Source organism: Eutrigla gurnardus (genome assembly GCF_963514095.1).
Source record: "Eutrigla gurnardus genome assembly, chromosome: 14".
Classification (NCBI taxonomy): Eukaryota; Metazoa; Chordata; class Actinopteri; order Perciformes; family Triglidae; genus Eutrigla; species Eutrigla gurnardus.
Genome location: NC_139937.1, coordinates 3,329,657 through 3,352,441, shown reverse-complemented (window position 1 = coordinate 3,352,441; position 22,785 = coordinate 3,329,657). Strand labels below are relative to the sequence as shown.

The window sequence follows — 22,785 nt, the reverse complement described above, 5'->3', positions numbered from 1 at the left end:
AGCTTGCCTGCTAGCTTTCTTTTTCATTCGTACAACACAACATATTGGCGACGAGGACGGCTCTGCTTGGGACTTCGCCACCTCCGGCATTTTTACAAAGCCCAGGGGCCTCATGTACAAAGACTTCCGTGGATTTCCTAATGAAACATGGCGTGCTCAAATCCAGAAAACGTCGTACGCACAAAAACATCCAAATGTGCGTACGCATGAATCGAAGCACATTTCCTTTGTACATCCCAATCAACGTGGAATTGAGCGCACATCTTGGAGTAGGCCTACCCGACCCCTCCCTGTCCACGCCCTCATTTAAATACGCAAATCATATTTAAATGGACCCTGCACCTGAGATCCCCCTCTCTGCACGATCAGGAAATGTAAACAAAATAATGAGTAAGACGGAAAAAAGAAGAACTTCACAGAAAGCGAATTGGAGACGATACTCGGGAGATTCCTCCACCGTCCCCGGCGTGGGACATTCTGTGTTTCACCTTGTTAGTCAACTTATTTTTGGAATATATGGTAAACAGACCTAATTTACATAGCACTGGAGTCATCATCTGATCTCAACCGGGGTAACTGAGAAAGATTTCCTTCCTCAGATTCATTGCCTCTGAGAGCCAGGCCTTGTTTGCCTAGGAATTGCACACGGCTCATGATCTTCATCAAACATGCCCTTGCCTTTTGCTGTGATACTGCCGATGCCGATGCACCAGAAAGCTGAGAATTAATTGGATTTGCTTTTTGTAAATGTGTAGTAACTGCAAGTTTATGAGACTTGCTTTTTGTATAATCTGTAAATTTCTTCACAGCCTTTTTCCAATTTCTGAACCAAGCAGAGACAAATGCTGAATCAGTGTTTTTCACCAGTGAAGACTTGTCAAGTTGAAATGCTTTAAAGCACAGGACTCCATTCACACTATGACTGTAATGAATCCAAGGAAATTCTTTAAACCATTTCTCTTGGAAATGTGGGTTCTGTTTGCAAGTTTTTGAACTATTTCTTTTGGATTGGGCTGATATGGCTCAGTTTTCTGATCTGGCCCTGCTCTTTCATCTTGTACTCCTTTACTGCCTGAGCATCCACTGACCCCTGCTGCGGCTGATCCAGCTAAGATAAACATAACAAGAGGTGGAATATCTATGAGCAACTTATCATTTAAGTAATTCCAATAATGATGAAAAATATTGCCAAATAAACGAGTTTATGCCACTCCCTCCCTACTGTGAGTTCCTGAGTTCATGAACTCACTGCTTAGTCGCTACTATTTCTTACCAACAAAATAATACATTTAAACATTTACAGACTTTTTAGTACACCGGCCTCAATATAAAACCTGGCCAGTTTGCTTGTTTCATCTGACAAAATGTATAGATGCATGGTGTTTGAACTTTGAAATCTCTGATGCAGATTATCATCACCCTAACATTTGTCACAATGCTTAATCTTGTGACTAACATGTTCATTCTTTAAACCTCACCTGTGAGCCTCCAGCTTCTCCTCCTTTACCTCCTCCAGCCTCTACTCCACCTCCTCCAGCCTCTTCTCCTCCATCTCCTCCTGCCTCTCCTAATCTCCCTCCACCCGCCTCTTCTCATCCATCTCCTCCTGCCTCTCCTACTCCAACTCCTCCAGCCTCTTCTCCTCCATCTCCTCCTCCTGCCTCTCCTACTCTCCCTTCACTGCCTCTTCTCATCCATCTCCTCCTGCCTCTCCTACTCTCCCTCCACCCACCTCTTCTCATCCATCTCCTCATGCCTCTCCTAATCTCCCTCCACCCGCCTCTTCACCTCCATCTCCTCCTGCCTCTCCTAATCTCCCTCCACCCGCCTCTTCTCCTCCATCTCCTCCTGCCTCTCCTACTCTCCCTCCACCCGCCTCTTCTCATCCATCTCCTCCTGCCTCTCCTAATCTCCCTCCACCCGCCTCTTCACCTCCATCTCCTCCTGCCTCTCCTAATCTCCCTCCACCCGCCTCTTCTCATCCATCTCCTCCTGCCTCTCCTACTCTCCCTCCACCCGCCTCTTCTCATCCATCTCCTCCTGCCTCTCCTAATCTCCCTCCACCCGCCTCTTCTTATCCATCTCCTCCTGCCTCTCCTAATCTCCCTCCTCCAGCCTCTTCTCATCCATCTTCTCCTGCCTCTCCTACTCTCCCTCCACCCCCTCTTCTCATCCATCTCCTCCTGCCTCTCCTAATCTCCCTCCACCCGCCTCTTCTCATCCATCTCCTCCTGCCTCTCCTACTCTCCCTCCACCAGCCTCTTCACCTCCATCTCCTCCTGCCTCTCCTACTCTCCCTCCTCCAGCCTCTTCTCATCCATCTCCTCCTGCCTCTCCTAATCTCCCTCCACCCGCCTCTTCTCATCCATCTCCTCCTGCCTCTCCTAATCTCCCTCCTCCAGCCTCTTCTCATCCATCTCCTCCTGCCTCTCCTACTCTCCCTCCTCCAGCCTCTTCTCATCCATCTCCTCCTGCCTCTCCTACTCTCCCTCCACCCGCCTCTTCTCATCCATCTCCTCCTGCCTCTCCTACTCTCCCTCCTCCAGCCTCTTCTCATCCATCTCCTCCTGCCTCTCCTAATCTCCCTCCACCCGCCTCTTCTCATCCATCTCCTCCTGCCTCTCCTAATCTCCCTCCTCCAGCCTCTTCTCATCCATCCCCTCCTGCCTCTCCTACTCTCCCTCCTCCAGCCTCTTCTCATCCATCTCCTCCTGCCTCTCCTACTCTCCCTCCACCCGCCTCTTCTCATCCATCTCCTCCTGCCTCTCGTAATCTCCCTCCTCCAGCCTCTTCTCATCCATCTTCTCCTGCCTCTCCTAATCTCCCTCCACCCGCCTCTTCACCTCCATCTCCTCCTGCCTCTCCTAATCTCCCTCCACCCGCCTCTTCTCCTCCATCTCCTCCTGCCTCTCCTAATCTCCCTCCACCGCCTCTTCTCATCCATCTCCTCCTGCCTCTCCTAATCTCCCTCCACCCGCCTCTTCTCATCCATCTCCTCCTGCCTCTCCTAATCTCCCTCCACCCGCCTCTTCTCATCCATCTCCTCCTGCCTCTCCTAATCTCCCTCCACCCGCCTCTTCTCATCCATCTCCTCCTGCCTCTCCTACTCTACCTCCACCTGCCTCTTCTCATCCATCTCCTCCTGCCTCTCCTACTCTACCTCCACCCGCCTCTTCTCATCCATCTCCTCCTGCCTCTCCTACTCTACCTCCTCCAGCCTCTTCTCATCCATCTCCTCCTGCCTCTCCTACTCTCCCTCCACCCGCCTCTTCTCCTCCATCTCCTCCTGCCTCTCCTAATCTCCCTCCACCCGCCTCTTCTCATCCATCTCCTCCTGCCTCTCCTAATCTCCCTCCACCCGCCTCTTCTCATCCATCTCCTCCTGCCTCTCCTACTCTACCTCCACCTGCCTCTTCTCATCCATCTCCTCCTGCCTCTCCTACTCTACCTCCACCCGCCTCTTCTCATCCATCTCCTCCTGCCTCTCCTACTCTACCTCCTCCAGCCTCTTCTCATCCATCTCCTCCTGCCTCTCCTACTCTCCCTCCACCCGCCTCTTCTCCTCCATCTCCTCCTGCCTCTCCTACTCTACCTCCTCCAGCCTCTTCTCATCCATCTCCTCCTGCCTCTCCTACTCTCCCTCCACCCGCCTCTTCTCCTCCATCTCCTCCTGCCTTTCCTACTCTACCTCCACCCGCCTCTTCTCCTCCATCTCCTCCTGCCTCTCCTACTCTACCTCCACCCGCCTCTTCTCCTCCATCTCCTCCTGCCTCTCCTAATCTCCCTCCACCCGCCTCTTCTCATCCATCTCCTCCTGCCTCTCCTACTCCACCTCCTCCAGCCTCTTCTCATCCATCTCTCATTTTCTGTTGTTTTGTTACAGAACACACCTACACTCAATAAATGGTCAAAGGAATACCTTGTCTGTGCAGTGCATTCTAACAGATGCCCCCTGGTGGCCACAACTTTGCATCACCAGTACAGTCCATATTAACCAACAAAACAGTCACTGTAGTCTGTAGATATTGGGCGCCTTGTATGAAGTCAACAAAATTTTAGTTAGCCGTCAGTGCACTCCTTCAGTCCAAATCTTTTCTGCCTACCAGTTCGTGACATAACATGATCAGACAGCGACCAGAGATTAGGCAGGCTGATGGATTTACTTAGAATAGTGAGAATTAGTTCAGAACTTTGATTTAAGGCATATGCATGTAATGTATCCACTGCTTATGATAGACATGCATGCATGCAGTTAGCAGAATGCTGGAAAGATAAATTAATATAATAAAATAGTTTCATATATCATCTAGTTCTCCTATCATTGTGAAATACATAGGCTACTAGATAGCATAATGTAATGAAGTGCTTTGCAGATAAACAGAAAACTATTTTTTTGTCACTTGTTATCTTATTATGAACATTAGTGTGACCTGATATTTTTGTCATCAGAAAATCCTAATGTTTGGATATTTTTATTTAGCTTTTACTAATGATTTTTTAAAAAATTTAAAACATATTCACAGGGTCAATGCTAAAGGAGCACCACGTCGGCAGGAGGATGAATCGGATGATGTGCAACCCTCTACAAGCAGTGCAACAAGCAGCCAGCTGTTTGTTAAGGTCCGGCTGGTCATTCCCAGTGGTACATCTTTTTTACACATTACTGACTTTAAATCTGTTAATGCTAACAATAGATATATTTATTATTGAACCTCTAGCTGTAGTGAGGTCTCCCATTTAATGTCACAGCTTGATGTGTATTTAATGTCAATTTTAAAAAGAAGTAAAGATTTGAGTGGAACTTTGAAGGTTGTGTGTGTGTGTGTGTGTGTGTGTGTGTGTGTGTGTGTGTGTGTGTGTGTGTGTGTGTGTGTGTGTGTGTGTGTGTGTGTGTGTGTGTGTGTGGAGGGGGGGGGGGGGGGGGGGGCATCCTGACTAGTTATGCTTAGGGCCTCCAAAACCTTAGCAGCGGCCCTGAGGTTGCAGTATTTTAATGAGGTGCTCATGTTGACGAGTAATATACAGAAGAAAAAAAATCAATCAGACAAAGACAATATATGGCACCAAAAACATGTGTTGTAATAGAATGAACACGTGTACATAAATATAATTCATCCATTTACAATATAATGCACTAAATAGAGTTCAGAGACGTAATGTTGAACAGCATCACTTTATATGTAGCACTTTAACCCCTTAAAACCTTCATCGTTTTCATTTCATAATGTGTCAGTGCTCAAGTCCAGGGGGGGGGGGGGGGGGGCTCAAACAAAAAGAGTGATATTACATGGGGTATGAATTCACACAAAATATTTCATAAGTCTATTATATGTCGTTCAGTGCAGTGTGCTCGTGTTTCAAGGCAGGAAGGTGAAATAACAGCCAAACGTGAATCAAACAAACAAACACAAATAAAAAGCTAATGATATTTTACAAAACATTTACAGAACCAATCGTGCTTCCCAGACGTTGCAAGAGCAGAGATACGACAGAGAGCCAGGAAGCTCACGTATTTGAACCAAGCGCAAACTGAGACAAACAAACAAAAGGCCTGATAGCAAGACTGCCAACATCACTGAATTTGGTTTGGAATACCGAGTACTGGAACCAGTGGAGTGATCAGGGCAGAGGTGATTTTCTGTGTCCAGTTTATTGTAGAAAATATATTTTGTTGTTGCCTTCTGTCCCCCGAGGAGACATTAATCAGCCATAACATCATTGGTAAGAAGGAAGAAGAGGATGTTTTTCGTCTGGACCGAGGCCCTGAAGTGGGCCGTCAGCTAGGGCTGAGTCTGAGAAGAAAGAACGGGTTCTTCTTTCTTCTCTGCTTCAAAGGTGGGGCTCAGAGCCATGTCTTGTTTTTTCTCTTTCTCTTTCTCCGGCTCCTTCACCCTGAAACATGGAAGGGAAGAGTCATCCCACTGAGTCCTCTGCTTTCAGCATGCTGTTAGTGTAGTTCGTTATGATGTCCAGCAGAGGTCCTCATGTGTCAAAGATTACGTGGAAGCATGAGATGATGGCTGAGTGAACTATCAAATAACTAGCAGGCCCTAAATGTTGGCCATTTAAAGTCAAAACTGATGTGATGCTATCTGATAACTAAGTGTTAACTACGAGTGTATGTCAGTCATGTTATGATGAGAGGGAAGAAATGCGTGCATGTGCATGCTGCTGCGGTTTGAATGTCCAAACTGGAGGCGTTTCAAAAGTAGAGGCACTCATCCAGTACCTCACCACCTCAGCTGCAGCAGAACAGAACGTCTGCATCCAGTACACATAGTTTTCTCACATTCTCACACCTAAAACTTCAGGATTGAAGGATTATTCTTCTTAGTAGTAACAGATGCAAAATAATTTCTAGAACACAGGCACCACAATTTGCTACGGCTTCCCTGATTATTTTTAATGTAAATATATATATAACTTTTTTCCTTACAGCCTAATGACTTTAAGCACTAGTACCCTAAAGAGTAAAGAGTGTTAAAGCAGCGGAGGAGTCACTGTAAAAGGTGGTTAAAGCAAAGAGATGTGGTCAGGAATCGAACACTTAGAAGTTAGGGTTTGGAGGTCAAAGGTTATAATTTTGAACATGGACCTTGACATGGGAGCAGGCCGGTTACTGGGTAGGACGTCCCAGCTAGAGGTAGAGCTGTCGCAGATCAAAAGACAGAATCACATGACCAGAACAGAATTTTTGATTGGACATGTTAAAGAAAACTCACACTGTCTCCCTCCTCTGCTCTTATAGACAGAAGGATTGGAGGTTTGAAAGGAATTACACACGAATGATTGACATTATGAAAGTCAGTGGTTCCCAAAGGAGGATGTAGAGCCCTCTGAAGGCTCCTTGGGGGGGTTAGGGTATGATCATAAAACTTTTATCTCATTTGAATATTGAATTCCCAATCAATTCAGATCTATGCAATATATTCAACAATGGAAATCACATTTTAGTCCTTAAGACTCAGGCCTTTGAGTGAACACATACCAGAATATACAGTATGGGGAGTTTGGGAACCCCTGACTGGTGGGACCCACCACACACTTTCATTAATCAGTGGAGATTATGAGGGAAAACATAACATATTGGGAAACAGCCATGTTATTGCAGCAGAGGTCAGAGAATCCGATTATCTTTAGCGCTGATCTTTGGGTTGTTTGAACCTTTATGATGAAACCTCACAAAGAGGATTATACCTTTATGTTTCCATTAGAGTCCAGCCAACACTGTTTCGAGGCCAATGCTAAAGAACGGTTAGCTCTGTCACCACTGTTACCATGGTGTTGGCACTGTTAGCTGTAAGCCGCCGACCTACCCATCTCCATGTTGAGAGCCATGTGGAGGCACCACATATACTCTGAATTATAAGTATTGCTCACCTTTTAATATAAGAACACGTTTCTTTGATAAGGATGGCTGACATTTAGTTTTAAAGAACTCCAACCAAGACATGGATTAAACAGGATACTTTTCACAAAAGCAAACTTGTCAGTGCCCTCTGGTGGTCACAATATGAAATGCAAACACTATTCCTGTATTATCTCAAATATATCTATGGCATTTCTTCTCATATGCTGAAATATATGCCAATTTAAATATATCCCTCACAAGCCACAGCCAGCGTCATCCCCACCAGTGTGTTGGTCAGACTCTAATTTATATCAGATTCTCAACATAAATCTCAAATGTCCCTGAAGTGTGCACAGACAGGGGATGCACAGACCTATTCAGTCCTGATACCGGTACCTCCGAGTGTCATATTGAGCGCTGATCCAATACCAGTATTTCATGAATAAACTCTAATTCACTGTGGAAGTGACTGGGATCATTATTTAAGTTTAAGGCAAATTCAGGCTTGACTTAAACATGGCTTTTCTAACTTCCTGAGAAAACAAATGCCAACCAATAAAGGCATAGATATAAATCTAGTGAATTGTTATGTATTATTAAAATAATAAATGGAGTGCCAGGCAGCAACTTGGTAAAAAAAAAAAAGGTCTTCATGTAAACCTTTTTAATGCAATAACAAATTGGTCAAAACATAAAATGGAATTATCATTTCAGTAGATGATGTATCTACTATTAATGTAGAATTGAATTCAATAGATCTGCCCCTTATGACCAATGCCTTATCCAACTAGATGAGTCAGTTATCCCGATATCAGATACTGGTATCAGAATTGGTGCATCCCTGGTGCACACATGCCTTTAATTGACTGTCCAATCAATTATAAGCATGTGTCCAATATGTATTACAAATGCTTTTACTACTTTACTACTATTTCATCCAAGATCTGCGCTAAAGGAAATCATCAAGCACAAAGTCACAGTGTTACAAGTGGTGCATCCTTGTCAGTAATGAGATCAGGTAAACCACCTGTTTACCACAACTGATTCACGGTGAAGGAGAGTAAAAAATCTGCCAAGAGATAGGAGATGGATAGTCAGAAGAGAGGGGACCGGCCCAGTTAAACCAGAACAGCAGCCGCCAGCCACCGGAAGAGACAAACGGTGAGATGAGAGAGCAGCACAGCGAGGCGACTCACCGTATCGTCTTGACGATGAAGCGGATGATCACTGCCAGGCCCACGCAGCCACACATCACGCCGATGACTATAGCTGTGACTTCACCTGCAGAAGAAAAACAAGCCAGCTGTTGCATTTATAAAGTGTTGATATGATCATCAGTTGCATGAGGCAGATGACTATTTAAAGGAAGTAAAAGCACATGAACTCTTACCAGAAGAGAGCTCCTTCCCTGATTCTACAATAGAAGATTGAATAAAACATTAGAATCACAGCAGATGTTTAGTTCATGCATATGTTTGTGTCGGTGTATTTCAGCAGAATCAGCTGTTTGAAAACGTCCAGTCACTCTTGCTGCCGCTGTGACAACAGTGCTGATATCACAGGCCTTCCGGGTCACTCGCTCGCCACAATGAGAACTTCACACAAATTCTTTCTCCTTTGTCCTTGTCTACCACTCTGTCTCACTCTTTCACTTCTCTGTGTCTCTTTTCTTTCCTCTCCCTCTTTTCTTAGTTAGACTCTCGTGATAACAATGGAGTCACTGTTTGGTTTTTGCAAATCCTTTTCTCTAATCAGCTCGCAAACAAACACTGCCCCTCACTTTTCCTCCCCTTCCCCCTTTATTTCTGTCTCTCTCTCTCTATTCCTGCCATCCAGTAACCAGTAATCCTCAATATTCCAACATTTCTCTCCACATTCCACTTTTCATTATGTACATGGATTGCGCTAATTGCCGGCTTTGGTCCACATGCCCACCCACTGGCTTGTTATTGTGGTTTGCATTACAAACAGCATGCATTACAGTCCACCACTGTGGAGGTGCATGCGAGCCCAGCAGATTTGACCTTTTCACAACTTCACATACATGTAATATAAAAAGATCATCTCTAAGGATAAACATGTCATAAACATTACACTAATCAGGTAGTATCATTTACATGCATATGACTTACACAGCATGTGCCTATCTTTCATGTCAGCAGTCAAACACTGAATTATGTCTCTCCATGCTCTGTCTGTCTGACCTGCACTGAAGGAGGCGAAGGCGACCCGGTGGTTCAGAGGCTGTATCCCCCGGTAGTTGTCCTGCAGCAGCATCCGGACCGGATCTTGGGCTTTACTGGAGTAAAGTATTGTCTCCAGCTTCAGCAGCTGGAGTTGAGGGGTGAAGAGGAGAAGGATGGAAAAACACTTACAGTAAGAGACTGACACAACCTGAAAATCCATCGGTGGTTCAAATACGATAAAAATCACAGAGTAAAGGGATGCAGAGAGAAAATGTCGAGTCATATAATCGGTGACTGTGACACTAAGGCTGTATTGGGGGTAGTGATCAGATCAACACTGTTCAATAATATCAATAATTGAATGTGATTACTTTGGTTACATTCTAAGAGGTACCTCAAATGCACAGATCTCTACGTTATACTTATTTCATAAAATCCTAAGAATATATAAGAAGAATTCATGGAGATGTTTTTGTAAGATGAAATCTTCCATCTTGCATCAATATCGGCAGCCAACATTGCAACGAATCCACCAATGCCAACAAAGCAAGAAGAACATTTTCTAGTCACAGTAATCCTCACAAATGACCTTAAACGTTCTGCATCTCAATCAGCACTTCAATGTAGTGAGTTTAGGTCATGATCAAACTCTGAACCCATCGACTGTCTGACGACGGATTAAGCATCTGGGTGCCACGAGCTGTGTTTCTGCTTCCTGTGTAGCTGACAGATATCCGAGCCAAGATTTCCTTTTCTGTTCGCTGCTCATTGTTCACGGTCCGATTAGCGACTTGAGATGTGAGGCGGGAGTTAGGAGACGACGTGTGAGACTGGATTGTTTCACAAGTAGACAGTTTTATACGCTAATAAAAACCAATAAAAATATAAATCATCATCTGACAATAGCTGCTGGGTTCCAAGATTGAATTTCAGCCAATGAGATCCGTGTTTTTCTCTTCACACGAACTGATTCTTCAACTAAAGAATGCTCGAACGTCAATGAGTCAATAAGTCTTGTCCCGTCGCCTACATCTTATAGGGATTAGGTCACGGTTGATGAGAGAACATGACCATGTGGAATTATTCAATTTAGAAATTGTAAAATGATATGATCTTTGGTGGTTTGGTCATGGAGCACAGGAACTCAAGAATATAGATAGATTAGATTGAAACAGGCCTGTCACCACGGACAGGATCATGGTCAGCATGCTGATATTTCTGCCAACATAGTGGCAGAATAAACAGCAGGGCTTTCCCTTCCGCTGTAAGAATGCCACATTTTTGTTAACAGAGCCCGAGAGTTCTTACATTATTATGCTATCATATCATCATTATGTCAGTGGCATAAAATGGTCTTAAAATGACAATCATATTGTGAAAAATATGAATTGATAATAGCAACAAATCATTTTATGGTTAAACTCCTGTGTGGGTTTTTAAGTACTAACATCACTGTTTTGGTTTAGATAAATATGTCGGTTGTGTGGAAAACGAGAATATGTGCATAACCACTCTGTGCATTTTAATTTCAATGCATGTTAGGTTTTTCTCACAGAAGACCCATCATGGATGAAAATGTAATCAGTGTCCACGTGAAAGGTGAACACTAAGGCCAGTTTAGATGAGGGCTGGTGTCTCAGCTTTACCTGTGCCTTTGAGATCTGAACCCTCTCATTGAACAGAGTCCAGATGACACTCTGATAGCAGGGCGGCGTGGTTAGCGAGCCGTTGTAGCGGTAGTAGCGTCCCAGATCCTTCGGGAGCAGCGTCTGGATGTCGAAGGCTGGGATGGACACCTTCTGATCTGCCAGTAGGTGTGAGGAGGAGAAGAAAAGAGTATGTCAGATATTATAGATGCTGCATGAGTCAAATAATAATATTTCATCAGTCTCTTAACTGCCCCAAGGAATGTATTTCCTTTCATGTTTTGCTTTATAGAAAATCACATTTAAATAAATAATGATTTGTATTCAAATAGAAATGGAAACGGTAGTAGTGAGAGAAGATGTCAAGGAAGTGTGGCAAACAACAAGATGTGTTTTTTTATGAATTTAAAGCAGACCTACCAGCGTGTCTGACGCGGCTCAGGTAGTTGAGGATGTTATTGAATGCCAGGTTGGTCTCCTCACCTGTCTGGGGAACCCAAAACTCAGGCTTACATCGTTGCTGCACTGCTCAGAATCAGTGGTGTAGTGGAGGGTATACGCAGGTATAAGGGGTATAGTACAGTATACCCACCTATCAGCCAGAAAGCCATTGGAATATATAAGAGTATACCCACTTCCTCCTCTGTATCCCACCCATCTACCTAGTAGTACACCCACCTCATCAACTACCACACCACTGCTCACAATACTTCTTATGCTACGGTTTATCGGTATTTCTTTCTTAAATTTTTTTTTACCACAATGAGAATTCCCAAAACAGCCAAGCCGTCGCTCTGTGTCATAGCAGTTGACATGTTGGGGTAGAGCTCCGAGTTGTAGTGCACCACATGCAGCTGTAGAGAGGAAGAGGATGGTTAGTTTGTCCACATACACACTCCTTTCTCCATCTTCCTACCATACAAAGGATGATCCCAAAACGTTGTCATCTCTGCACCGCTCTTTCATCCTAAAGTCACATGCTCCCCCCCCTACTGGCCAATAAAAGAAAGAGGGGCAGGAACTCCGGCTCGCTCTCTGCTTACGACTTCCTGCCTCGGCAACAAGCAGCAGTTTGTGTTGCGATACGATTTAGATCTTTGGCTTTTGTAAGTTCTTTGTGTTTTTCATGGGTCCAGTAGGGCTGTTTTCATGGCTTTACCTCTGCTAGGCTAATGGGGGTTTAGGTCCAGAGACCAGATCCTTCTACGCATCATGGGTTGGTCTGGGGCCACCTGGGATGGTGGGATGGGTTCATTCATATATCTGGTATCTTGTGTATCAATACATTTATGTTATTTATGTTGAAGCTCTTCTCCTGTTGTCTTACTGTGATGGGGAAACCAGTGTGTCCTCAGGTTAATTAGGCTGTTGGCTCTTGAACACCCCCCCCCCCACTCCTCTGCCCAACCCCTTCCTGATTAGTCTGAGGGCATTTAAGGCACCTGTGGCCTCTTTGCTGTCTTTGTCTCCCCCTGGTTATTGTGGGGGCTCCTCTCTGTCTGAGCTGCTCTCTCCCTCTTGCCTGGTCATACTGGTGTCTGCATCAACTAGTGAATGAAGTTCGCCTCCAATGTTGTGGATGCTCATTGATAAGCGTTGCCTGTACACCTTTTAATAAAGGTCATTGTCAGCTGCTGTTTTGCTTTACTTTAGATTTACCTTTGTTGATTTGTTTTATTGTACATGTTAGGCTGGACCAACTGGTGTGTTTTAAATTGTTTGTAGCAATATTTATTTTGCCCTTGTTTTCTTTTAGTGGCATTAGTCGGCTCATAGTGGAGGCTAGGCACATTAGAGTGGTTCCCTCACTGTTTGTAGTGTTAAAGGTCACTGGGACACAGTTTGCAGTGATGCACAGTTTGGAGTGATTGCACTGTTGTTGCACTCCTGGAACACCTTAAAGGAGTCATCACCTGGAAATCGCAATTTCTCTTGTTAAAACATGCATATCTGTGTTTGACCTCAGTTGAAACTTGCCTGAAAGGCTGGAGTTTGAAAGTGGCGCCGTTTTTTCGCTTCTGCTCTTTTTCCGAACAGGAATAGCACACAAGGGTGTGCATTCCTAAAGCACGAGATTTTGATTCTGCGCCTTCGGTGACGTCACCGTGGCGGCTACTTGCATAAGCCCACCCCTCTTTCACCACCCAACCCCGCCCCGTCCGCTACCTGAAATCGCCGAAGCGCCGCCATTATGTTTTGGAGTCTGCATGCAGGCAAGCACCCCCGGCTCTGTCCTTCCTGCGGCGAATCAACGCGCGCCTCATTACATATTATACAATGCACATCCGGACCAGTCAAAACCTCGCGCGTAATCTCGCGTGATAAAATCGCGGTACGAAAAAGGGTCAGAACAAGCTCAATGTTTGATTAAATTTTTTTTTTTTTTTTCTAATAAGTTTTACGAATTGATCCAAAGCGATCCAAGGGGGGCTGGATACGTATAAAACCAGGTGATGACTCCTTTAAAGCTGTATTCTAAGATTTGAAAGGTTTGAAACTCCCCCCTCCACACACACACACACCCCTCTGTGCTCCTACGAGCTCTATCGTTCTCCCCTCGCAGCCTCCCACCTCCCTCTTATTTTACGAAAATAGTTCAGCGAAGCGCGTTTCTGAAAACAATTTAGGCGAGAAATGAGCTATGCAGTTGCTGGATCTGTCTTTATTTTAGATCGACAACGCTCAGTTTGAAAGATTTTCGAGAGTTTGCGGACGGCGGCTTCTCTGGAAACTCGCCGCTCCGCGCTGGCATTACACGGCATAGTATGGAGCTAGAACAGTCTCATAATTCATAAATGCACACAGAAATTCATAAATGCACAAAAAAGATTTACAAATGTATTTGGGGATTTGTATATACATGTGACTCAAAACACAAATACATTTTCAATGCACACACAAATATGTTTCATTTCATATGTAAGTAAAAAATATTCACATATAAAAAACAAGATTCATAAACATATTTCCAATGCACACACAAATCTAAAAAAAAATCACAAATACATGAATGTTCAAGTATTTGCAATCTTCATCAAATACGCATTTGGGGCTTGTTACATTCATATATGAACTGTTGGACCTGTATTTACAAAGTGCTTTTAATTTGTAAACCTCCCTGCATTTGTGTGTGAAACTTTTGAGACTCCCCTGACGTGACTCTGATCCACAAATGCGTTTTTTCTAAGAGGAGGTTGTCTGTAGCCAATCAGATGTCTCCCTCCTTTACAGCCAATCACGTGAGTGTCTCCCCTCCTCCGGACGGCGGAGACGAAAGATGGCCTCTGGCAGTTCAAATGTAAGTAAAAAGTACTCATTTCTTGTGAATCTTTTACATAAGTCATATTCCAGAATTATGAATGACTGTTTAGCATGAATCGTGACGCTAAATCAGGTCTGAAACCTGTTTTCAGTGACAGAAAGTAAATGCATTCAGCTGTATTTTTTGTTTGGTTGTTTATCGGCTGTGTTTACCATTTCGGGTGCTACCGTATGCTGGTTAGTTAGATAAATTAGTCCTCAAACACATCATACACCACTCTTATTGTTTATTTTGGATGTGTTTCAAAAAGACACAATTTTACTTTTAACCAATAAATACAGGTCCAACAGTTCATATATGAATGTAACAAGCCCCAAATGCGTATTTGATGAAGATTGCAAATACTTTAACATTCATGTATTTGTGATTTTTTTTTTAGATTTGTGTGTGCATTGGAAATATGTTTATGAATCTTGTTTTTTATATGTGAATATTTTTTACTTACATATGAAATGAAACATATTTGTGTGTGCATTGAAAATGTATTTGTGTTTTGAGTCACATGTATATACAAATCCCCAAATACATTTGTAAATCTTTTTTGTGCATTTGTGAATTTCTGTGTGCATTTATGAATTATGAGACTGTTCTAGCTCCATAGCTTCTTACATAGACAATGAATGGGAACATTCCCTCCACTATGAACGGCAGGACGCCGTTTAGTTTCCCGGTGTGTCCGGGACTTCCACAACATGTACAAAGCAGTAATAGTGTTTATTACGGCCACGAATGATGAAACATTATCGGTGTAAATGCAGCGGGTGCCGGTCGGATTTCTCTCTCACCCCGACCGCAGTACGTCCCCGATCCCAAACTGCTCGGCGATCTGTAGCCATGCGGACCGGATGGCTACTATTGGCTAAAGTTTGGCTCAAGTGAAAAATCGTAGACTCCATCTTTAAGTTGGCTGCCTCCCTTCATGGCTTCTGTCCACTCTTATTGTTGATTTTGGATGTGTTTCAAAAAGACACAATTTTACTTTTAACCAAAGCATACTTATATTTAATTGTTATATTTTCAAAATTTGATTCATTTTCCCTGAGTTATCAACACCCTTTTCCACAGACATTTTGAATTATTAATTATTTCACTTCAATGAATACATTTCTCTTTACTTTGGAACCATTTGATTATAAGGGATGCAAATGCGATACAGATGTAAACATGTGTCTAAAAAGTATAATATAGTTCTAAAGTATAGCCTGTTCACATGTTGCCAGATTGGGCTGGTTTCTACTTTTGAACTTAAAAATGGTATTGAGCTGGTCGAGGAAATTGCTGCTTTTGAAACAAAAGATAAAGAATTCAGTAAGTTGTGTCCACTCACTCATATTAATGACTCATTTAATTTGAGAAAATATTTGATTGACACAAGTTGTATTAAGTTGCCATTATATAACTGTGGACCTACTTAACTAGACTTACATTGACGTGATAATCTGTGTATTTTGTTGTCTAACTGCACTTTGTTTGTCACGATGGCCTATTTAACATTTTATTTTGGTTATTTTTAATGCAGACAACCTTTGTGGGGACCAGTCCAGACCATATGTGATGATGCATATAATAATAAGTATACTATATATATATATATATATATATATATATATATAGTATAGTATAAGATTATCTAGTGTCTCCCTCCAGAATGAGAGACTGGCGGGCAGCACTGTCCAGAAGCATCTTCACAGGAACCTTTAGACTGTTAGAAGGCAATGAGAACAAACCCCCCATCAAGAACGCAGAGCAAAGTCTACCAGCTCAATGGACATCAATGAACAATGGCTCATCAGACATCACACGTTTCTTCACTAAAGCCTGTGGACACAGAGCAGCTTGCCACGATGTGTCTCTTTTTCTTACAGTAGAAGCACATTTGATTCTTTTTCTTCCAATCACAATCAATGATATATATATATATATATATATATATATATATATATATATATATATATATATATTATTCAACTGCTGAAATGAACTTCCAATTCTTTAAGTCTCATCACTAAATTGTAATTCCATGTCCACATCAAACGGGAATCTCAAGTTTGGCACGTGATGATCCTCTCAAGATTTGTTACTAAGTTAGACTTTTCATTGATGAACGGCGTTCTCTCTGGGCTGCCGTGAAATCTTGGGTGCGTGTTTAAGTGTTGAAAGGTGGAGGTTCATGCCGGGTCGTCTCGTGCTCCTGTGGTTGGATGAGGAGTTGGAGTTTGTGAATGTAGTCCTTAAGTGTGGAGGTCAAACATCACTGTGGGGTAAAGTTCTGGGTGACGCATTGTGGTGCCTGTAAACAGCTGTTTCCTCAACAGTGCATTCTGATAAGAGTGTATATTTCCTTGTGTGAACTTTGCTCTTCTCTTTCATCATACATTGTTCACACTTAGGGTGTGGGTCAGTGTTGTGCAAGTTCACAGTTCACAAGAGCACCCTCAGGGTTCATTTCACATAGACTCAAATGAACTACCGGCATAGTTGACCATATTAAATTTTGACCTAGATGTTCACGGCCTCAAAGGATATTCACTTGTTGGTTTTTTTTATTTTCATTTTAAACTGGTTGGATGCTATGCCTTTTAATTATCCTTTAATTATGTTCACAATAATATGAACAAAAATATGAATTTACTTAGATTTACTTAGAAGCTTTGAATTCAGCATTTCGGCCGTCGCCATCTTGGTTTCTTGGAACCATAAGTGACGAGAAGGTGGAGCTAGGTGAGTGCATTTTTCACGATTGGGAGCGTTTAGCTAATCAATGGCCCTCAACATAGCAACGCTTGAGAGAGTGGCTCGTAGCTAACGGTGCTAACGGCAGGAACTACAGTAAACATGCTGACAGAGCAAACAGTGTTACCTGACAGGGAACAGGAGGGTGGCTGCTACACTACTACATCGGTCAGGATGGCAACAACAGCTACAAACACTGTGAGAGCGGTGCAGAGTGATGGATACGAGCTGGAGCACACACACATTCAGGAACATGCGCTAACAGCATGCACAGCCAACCTGGCTATGTAAACAAAGCAAGGTGCAGCTCTGATAACAACGCACACGGAGGGAGAGCAAATTCATTCTCTGCTCAAGTCGATGTTACTTGCTTGTTTTCAGTTATATTAATGCTCTGAATATCATATATTGCACTAACTTGTCAATCACAGGGTAGCCCCGCCCTAAAGCACAACCTGCCTTATTGTCTATTTGACTCTTAATGGACCATCATTTACTAAATTAACATCATGCTGTATTGAAGAATGTTAAAACTATAGATTGAGACCATCAAGTCATGTTTACAATGTTTAGAAATGTTCAAATCTGCAGTATAATTCATTTTAATCTGCTGTTTCATCTTTGTGTAAAGGCTCAATTAAATTAAACTTATCTTGAGATAGAAAGTTAATTGTAACACACAATTGACATCCTGGTTCCTCCTAATCTTTTACCTGCACCAATGTCACCTCGTTAGCTTGGTAGAATTAACACGTTTTAATCCTCTAACAGTGAACAGACAGTCGTTCTGTGTTTGCAGGCGCTCTTTGGATTTTTTGCATTGTCAATCTGGATTCAAAGTCAAAGCTTTTTAAACTGATTTTCTTTTTAAATTTTGTTTTCTGACATTGTGGTAAATCCAATTGTGTTTCTTCCATTTAAATAATATGATAGTCAAAATTGCAAGAGGTACACTGTCAGTTCATATTTTTCTATAAAATAAATATAATACTATAAAACCATTATTAACACAGTTTGACGGCCGCTGGTCATAACTGGATTACCGTTAACGGAGCTGCGTTTGAACGTACCTCCGCATCTGCACTCAGTCCGTTGATGGTGTGTTCACTGCCCCCGTAACTTGGGCCGCCACTGCCCCAGTGGAGGTGCATTTGCACAGCTGTAAAGAGCCAGGGCAGCCCCCCCAGTCCCATCCAGTCAGGCAACGCAATCACTACTGATGGAGAGAAGAGCAAAACTGACTCAGTTTGAGTTCAGCAGGGAGCGGAAAGATGACATTCTCTACCATGGATGATGAGAAAGTGCCGTTTCCTTTTTCTAAAAAAAAATATGAAGAATGTAAATAATCTACTGAAGGTAAAGGATTGCTGCCAGGATACGATCGAGGATGGTGCATGATAAAGAGATCAGGCATCTCGGATACCCGGGAGAGGGTCGTATCAGAGCTGGCTGCCATAGTTACCTGTGTGTCCGTTGTTGTACAGAGAGAAGGGCTTGTTGCCGTGCTGGTTGTAGCCCAGTGGGGTCAGAGGGATCAAACTGGGGTCATATTTAGTCTGGGTGGTTACCACGTCAACTGGGGACTGAGAAGTACCACCACATTCGGGGAAATACTGCGACCACTCGGACTGACCCACCAAGCCTTTGACATGTGAAAAAATAGAAAACAATGATGTCATCAAATCACACAGCCCACTGGCCCCCAGTCCTCCAGAGAAAAGCCTCCATTGATCAGTCCCCAATTATAAGAGGCTATTTTTCCTGCTCTCTTTAGGTTCACAGCCTCATGGTGGTGAATAAACAATATAACAAGAAAATGTAAAAAAAAAAAAAAAAACCCAACATAATCATAATAGGCTGTGAAATTTTACATGGAACATATCTGTGACGACACCAGGCAGTTTTTAATGTTTGGGCCATTCGGGTTATAAAGGATCAACAATACTGGTTTGAAATCACCATATCTGACCCTGCATTGACTGGTTTTACTGAATCCACATTTGGAGGGTTTTCATAAAGTAATTGAACCAGTTTTTTCTTCGGTGATGCCTTTTGCTGGATTTAATACACATAGCAGAACGCATGTGTGTGTATCCATAACCACAGATACCACCGTCCAAATCATTTCCAACTCCGCTGCAACCTTTTGTTTGTATTAGAATTAATGCTGCTCTGGATCAGAATATCGAGACTCAGATTTAAATCAAATGCAGCTAACGTGTATCACTTATGATACAAAGAAACACACATAGGCAAACGGCTTCCAACAAAAGCAGGTGTCGAGGCACTTCATTGAAAAAACGGGTGTCAAATGATAGCAGCCATAAAATAATCAATACAGAATGTCACTTGAATCTTATATAACCACTATTATCTAGATCTCCACATAATCAGTATTATTGCAGTTACATTTCAGAAGTAGATTAGCCTCATAATACATAGATACTTAAGGTTCCGTCAATACTATAAACTATAATGCTATTTAGTCACATCTGCAAAACTTGGTCACATGAATAATAGATTTTGTTTTAATGAATACAAAATGTATTTGTCCTCGCATTAAGTAAGATGTAATGATTTTCTAGTCTGACATTGAGATATAATATAATATAATATAATATAATATACATACATACATACACATAAATAATATTATTCTGCCAGAGGAATGATTTATTTCAGCACATTAACACTAGTTTCCTTTAGAGTAAATTCCCGTATTGCAAACAGATGTAATTATTTTTATCCCATAGCCCAATGTTTAAGATTTACAACGATTGCCTTGTTAAAATTGATATTTGCAGGCAAAAATACAAATATTTTTATTACGACAAAGTCAACGTCAAATTTACGTCAACGTTAAATCTGATGAATAATGAAATTATAATAATGAAAACATTATATGCTCTGTTATTCAAATTCTTGGACATGGTTCAAACATTGAATTAACATATAGAAAATTAAGAACTGAAAGATAAAATGGCGGCGGACATATTGAGAGAGTAATTGAGGGAGAGGAGAGGGATTCAGGGATTCACTGAGCAAAAAAGAGAAACTGGTCTCCTCAATTGCATAATAGAAAGTTAAAGAAAAGAGTCTGAAAGAAAAAGAGAGTGACATGTGAGTCTAAGAATCTGAATTTCAATTGCAAGGAGAGGAATGCTTTAGAAAGCAGAGGTGACAAAAAAATGTGTCAGTTGTTGCAAAAAAAAAAAAAAACCTCTCCCCATGTAAATCATGTATTTGGGGTTGCAGCATTTGCAAATGTTGAAGTTGTTAGTAACAAGCATGTATGTGTATTTAAAAAGGCTGAAAAAACAAAATGAACGCCATCAATAGATCATCCTTCTAGAAGCAGTGGACTTTGATGCAAACACATACCACTTCTCCTCTCACACTGCAGCGCCTGCAACCCCCACCTTGCACCTCTAATCTGCCCCCCCCCCACTACTCTCCACAGCAAAGCCCCACACCGCGTCCTAACTTCAAAAGTGAGTCCCGCGGCCCCGCCACTGGTCGCCATGGAGGTCTCCATGGTAACCGGAGGCCGAAAATTCTGACCCTGTGCACTTGCTCTACCTCTGCTAGCATGCCATCCCCGTCCTGAGCACAGGCAGGAACAAGCACACGCATGAATATTCACTCGCTCGGAGCATGAGGAAATGATGGAATTTGAGGCCGACTTTCCCTCAATTGCTTTACATAACTGTCGCTTGTCTCTCGTGGAAAAAAACATGGAATTCTGCTCTTTCGTGTGACAAAAATGCAAAGTGCATAACAAAACCGACTTTCCACTTCAGCTAACAGCTCAGCAGCAGCCACATCATGCAACGCTGCATTGCACAACATGCCTCACACACACACACACACACACACACACACATGAATCACAGTGAACGTTATTTTGAAAAATACCCATCTAAACCGTTAAAACCCATCTGAACCCAAGACACATGTCAGTAAACATGTCCGCTACCATGTTTCTGCACACCTCCATGTCCATTATAATGAAGCCTACATGGCCTGTGTATAGATACCAGTTTGCTCCAGTCACAGCCTAACAGTTTGTGTGTATTTGCTGTGTGTTGTCAGTGTCCTGTACATGGATGTTGCTCTCCTGAATACATGCTGAGAGTGGTGGCCTGTGTGCCCCATTCATTCTCACAATGTCATTGTCCAGGGCATAGGCAGCCAGTGTGCGTCCACAACACAATAAACACATAGGTTATTGTGCGCTGCAACAATACAGAGCACGATTTGGTATGCTTTTGCTTCATCCCGTCCCATCTCCCTCACTCCGTCCAACACCCTCGTCCTCGTGCACCTGCCTCCCTCCGCCTGCCTCGCTCTCCGCCTCTTTTCTTTTTTCCCCTGCTTTCTTCCTCTCTATCTCCCACCACCCCTTCATCATCTCTGTGTGACTGCTGTGCTCATGCCAGCTTGTTGAACTGTAACTAATACAGACAGAGAGAATTAGAGGAAAAACAGAGAGATTGGAGATATGAGTGGAGGGGGGGGGGGGGGGGGGGGGTCTAACCAATTTACGGAAGCTTTTATGATAGTTTTAATGTTTTAGAGATATGTGAAATGAGTATCATTGTCATCAGATAGGTGCACTTATTTTCAGGAAACTTGGAAGATGTCTTTGTAATCAGCAGACGAGGTTATCACCAATCATTCTGATATGCTCCTCATCGTCTAGCCCCAGATTATACATGATATCTGACATGTATGCGTCTGTTATTGTCCACTGTCTGCTACACTTTGAATTGTCTTTGTATTATATTTTGCTCTACAAAATTGAAGTTGAACTCACCAGAGTAGGTCCAGGTTACTGCTGCTGAAAAAATAACAAAATAGAAAAAACTTCTAAACTTCTCAGAGTTCACAATGGTTCTAAATGTGATTTTCATGAAAAACGGACAATGTTACAGGCATCGCTTCTGTGTGATTAAATATAATATAATTCTATAATATGTTTTCATCACTTCTAGTCATTCATATTATTATGGTACAATTCTAGACAAGGGCTTTAATACTACTCAAATCCAATTGTTGTTTTTTTAAATACAGCTCACACTGAAACACCCAAACAATCTACAATAGCAATATCAAAGCAAAACAATCTCACGTGATGCTGATTATTTTGTTGATAAAGACCTTACCAGCAGCAGGGGCGGTTGTCCACTGGCAACACAGAAGCATTAGAAGGATACAAAGACCCCAAGAGTCCATGGTAGCCCTCCTTGGCCATACACGGCAATGGATAAAAGTGAACATAGAGATGAGGAGTAAGTGTGAGTGAGAGAAAGAGAGGGAGAGAGAGAGAGAGAGAGAGAGAGAGAGAGAGAGAGAGAGCGAAGGGGGGCCGACCGATTAGGTCTGGCGATCCCACCTGCCACAGCTCTGTTTAACAGCCGGAGTGTGGATGGTAGACGCCGGCTCCACTCTGGCATGCAGGGGCACCAGAAGAGGACTCGGCCAGAGAGAGATGGAGAGAAAGTGTGAAGAGGAGAGAGAGAGAGAGAGAGAGAGAGAGAGAGAGAG

The 22,785-nt window shown here is 42.8% G+C and overlaps 1 protein-coding gene across 5 annotated transcripts; it reads right to left on the bottom strand.

The window, feature by feature from the left end:
* Positions 1-5,062: 5,062 nt before the first annotated feature.
* ca14 (carbonic anhydrase XIV) lies at positions 5,063-22,677 on the bottom strand. Of its 5 annotated transcripts, none has more exons than XM_084027651.1 (13): positions 22,404-22,677; positions 22,055-22,075; positions 18,701-18,880; positions 18,309-18,454; positions 11,942-12,037; positions 11,604-11,670; positions 11,184-11,341; positions 9,556-9,682; positions 8,742-8,765; positions 8,548-8,632; positions 8,379-8,420; positions 6,596-6,649; positions 5,063-5,892 (listed from the first exon to the last, which is right to left on the bottom strand). In XM_084027651.1, the coding sequence occupies exons 1-13, from the start codon at positions 22,516-22,518 to the stop codon at positions 5,781-5,783; spliced, it is 1,227 nt and encodes a 408-aa protein (XP_083883777.1). In that variant the 5' UTR covers positions 22,519-22,677; the 3' UTR covers positions 5,063-5,780. The 5 variants fall into 5 exon arrangements, with proteins under 5 accessions (XP_083883777.1, XP_083883776.1, XP_083883780.1 ...); XM_084027650.1 differs by having other exon boundaries at positions 22,055-22,078; positions 22,404-22,676; XM_084027654.1 differs by having other exon boundaries at positions 8,387-8,420; positions 22,055-22,078; positions 22,404-22,673.
* Between the last annotated feature and the right edge of the window lie 108 nt (positions 22,678-22,785).

Coding starts and splice junctions, on each gene's coding strand:
- ca14 (XM_084027650.1), bottom strand. CDS start 22,518: ATGTTCACTTTTATCCATTGCCGTGTATGGCCAAGGAGGGCTACCATG. Junction 9,683..11,183: donor TTCAGATCTCAAAGGCACAG/GTAAAGCTGAGA, acceptor CCTCAACTCCAG/CTGCTGAAGCTGGAGACAAT. Junction 8,633..8,741: donor AGGGAAGGAGCTCTCTTCTG/GTAAGAGTTCAT, acceptor TTTCTTCTGCAG/GTGAAGTCACAGCTATAGTC.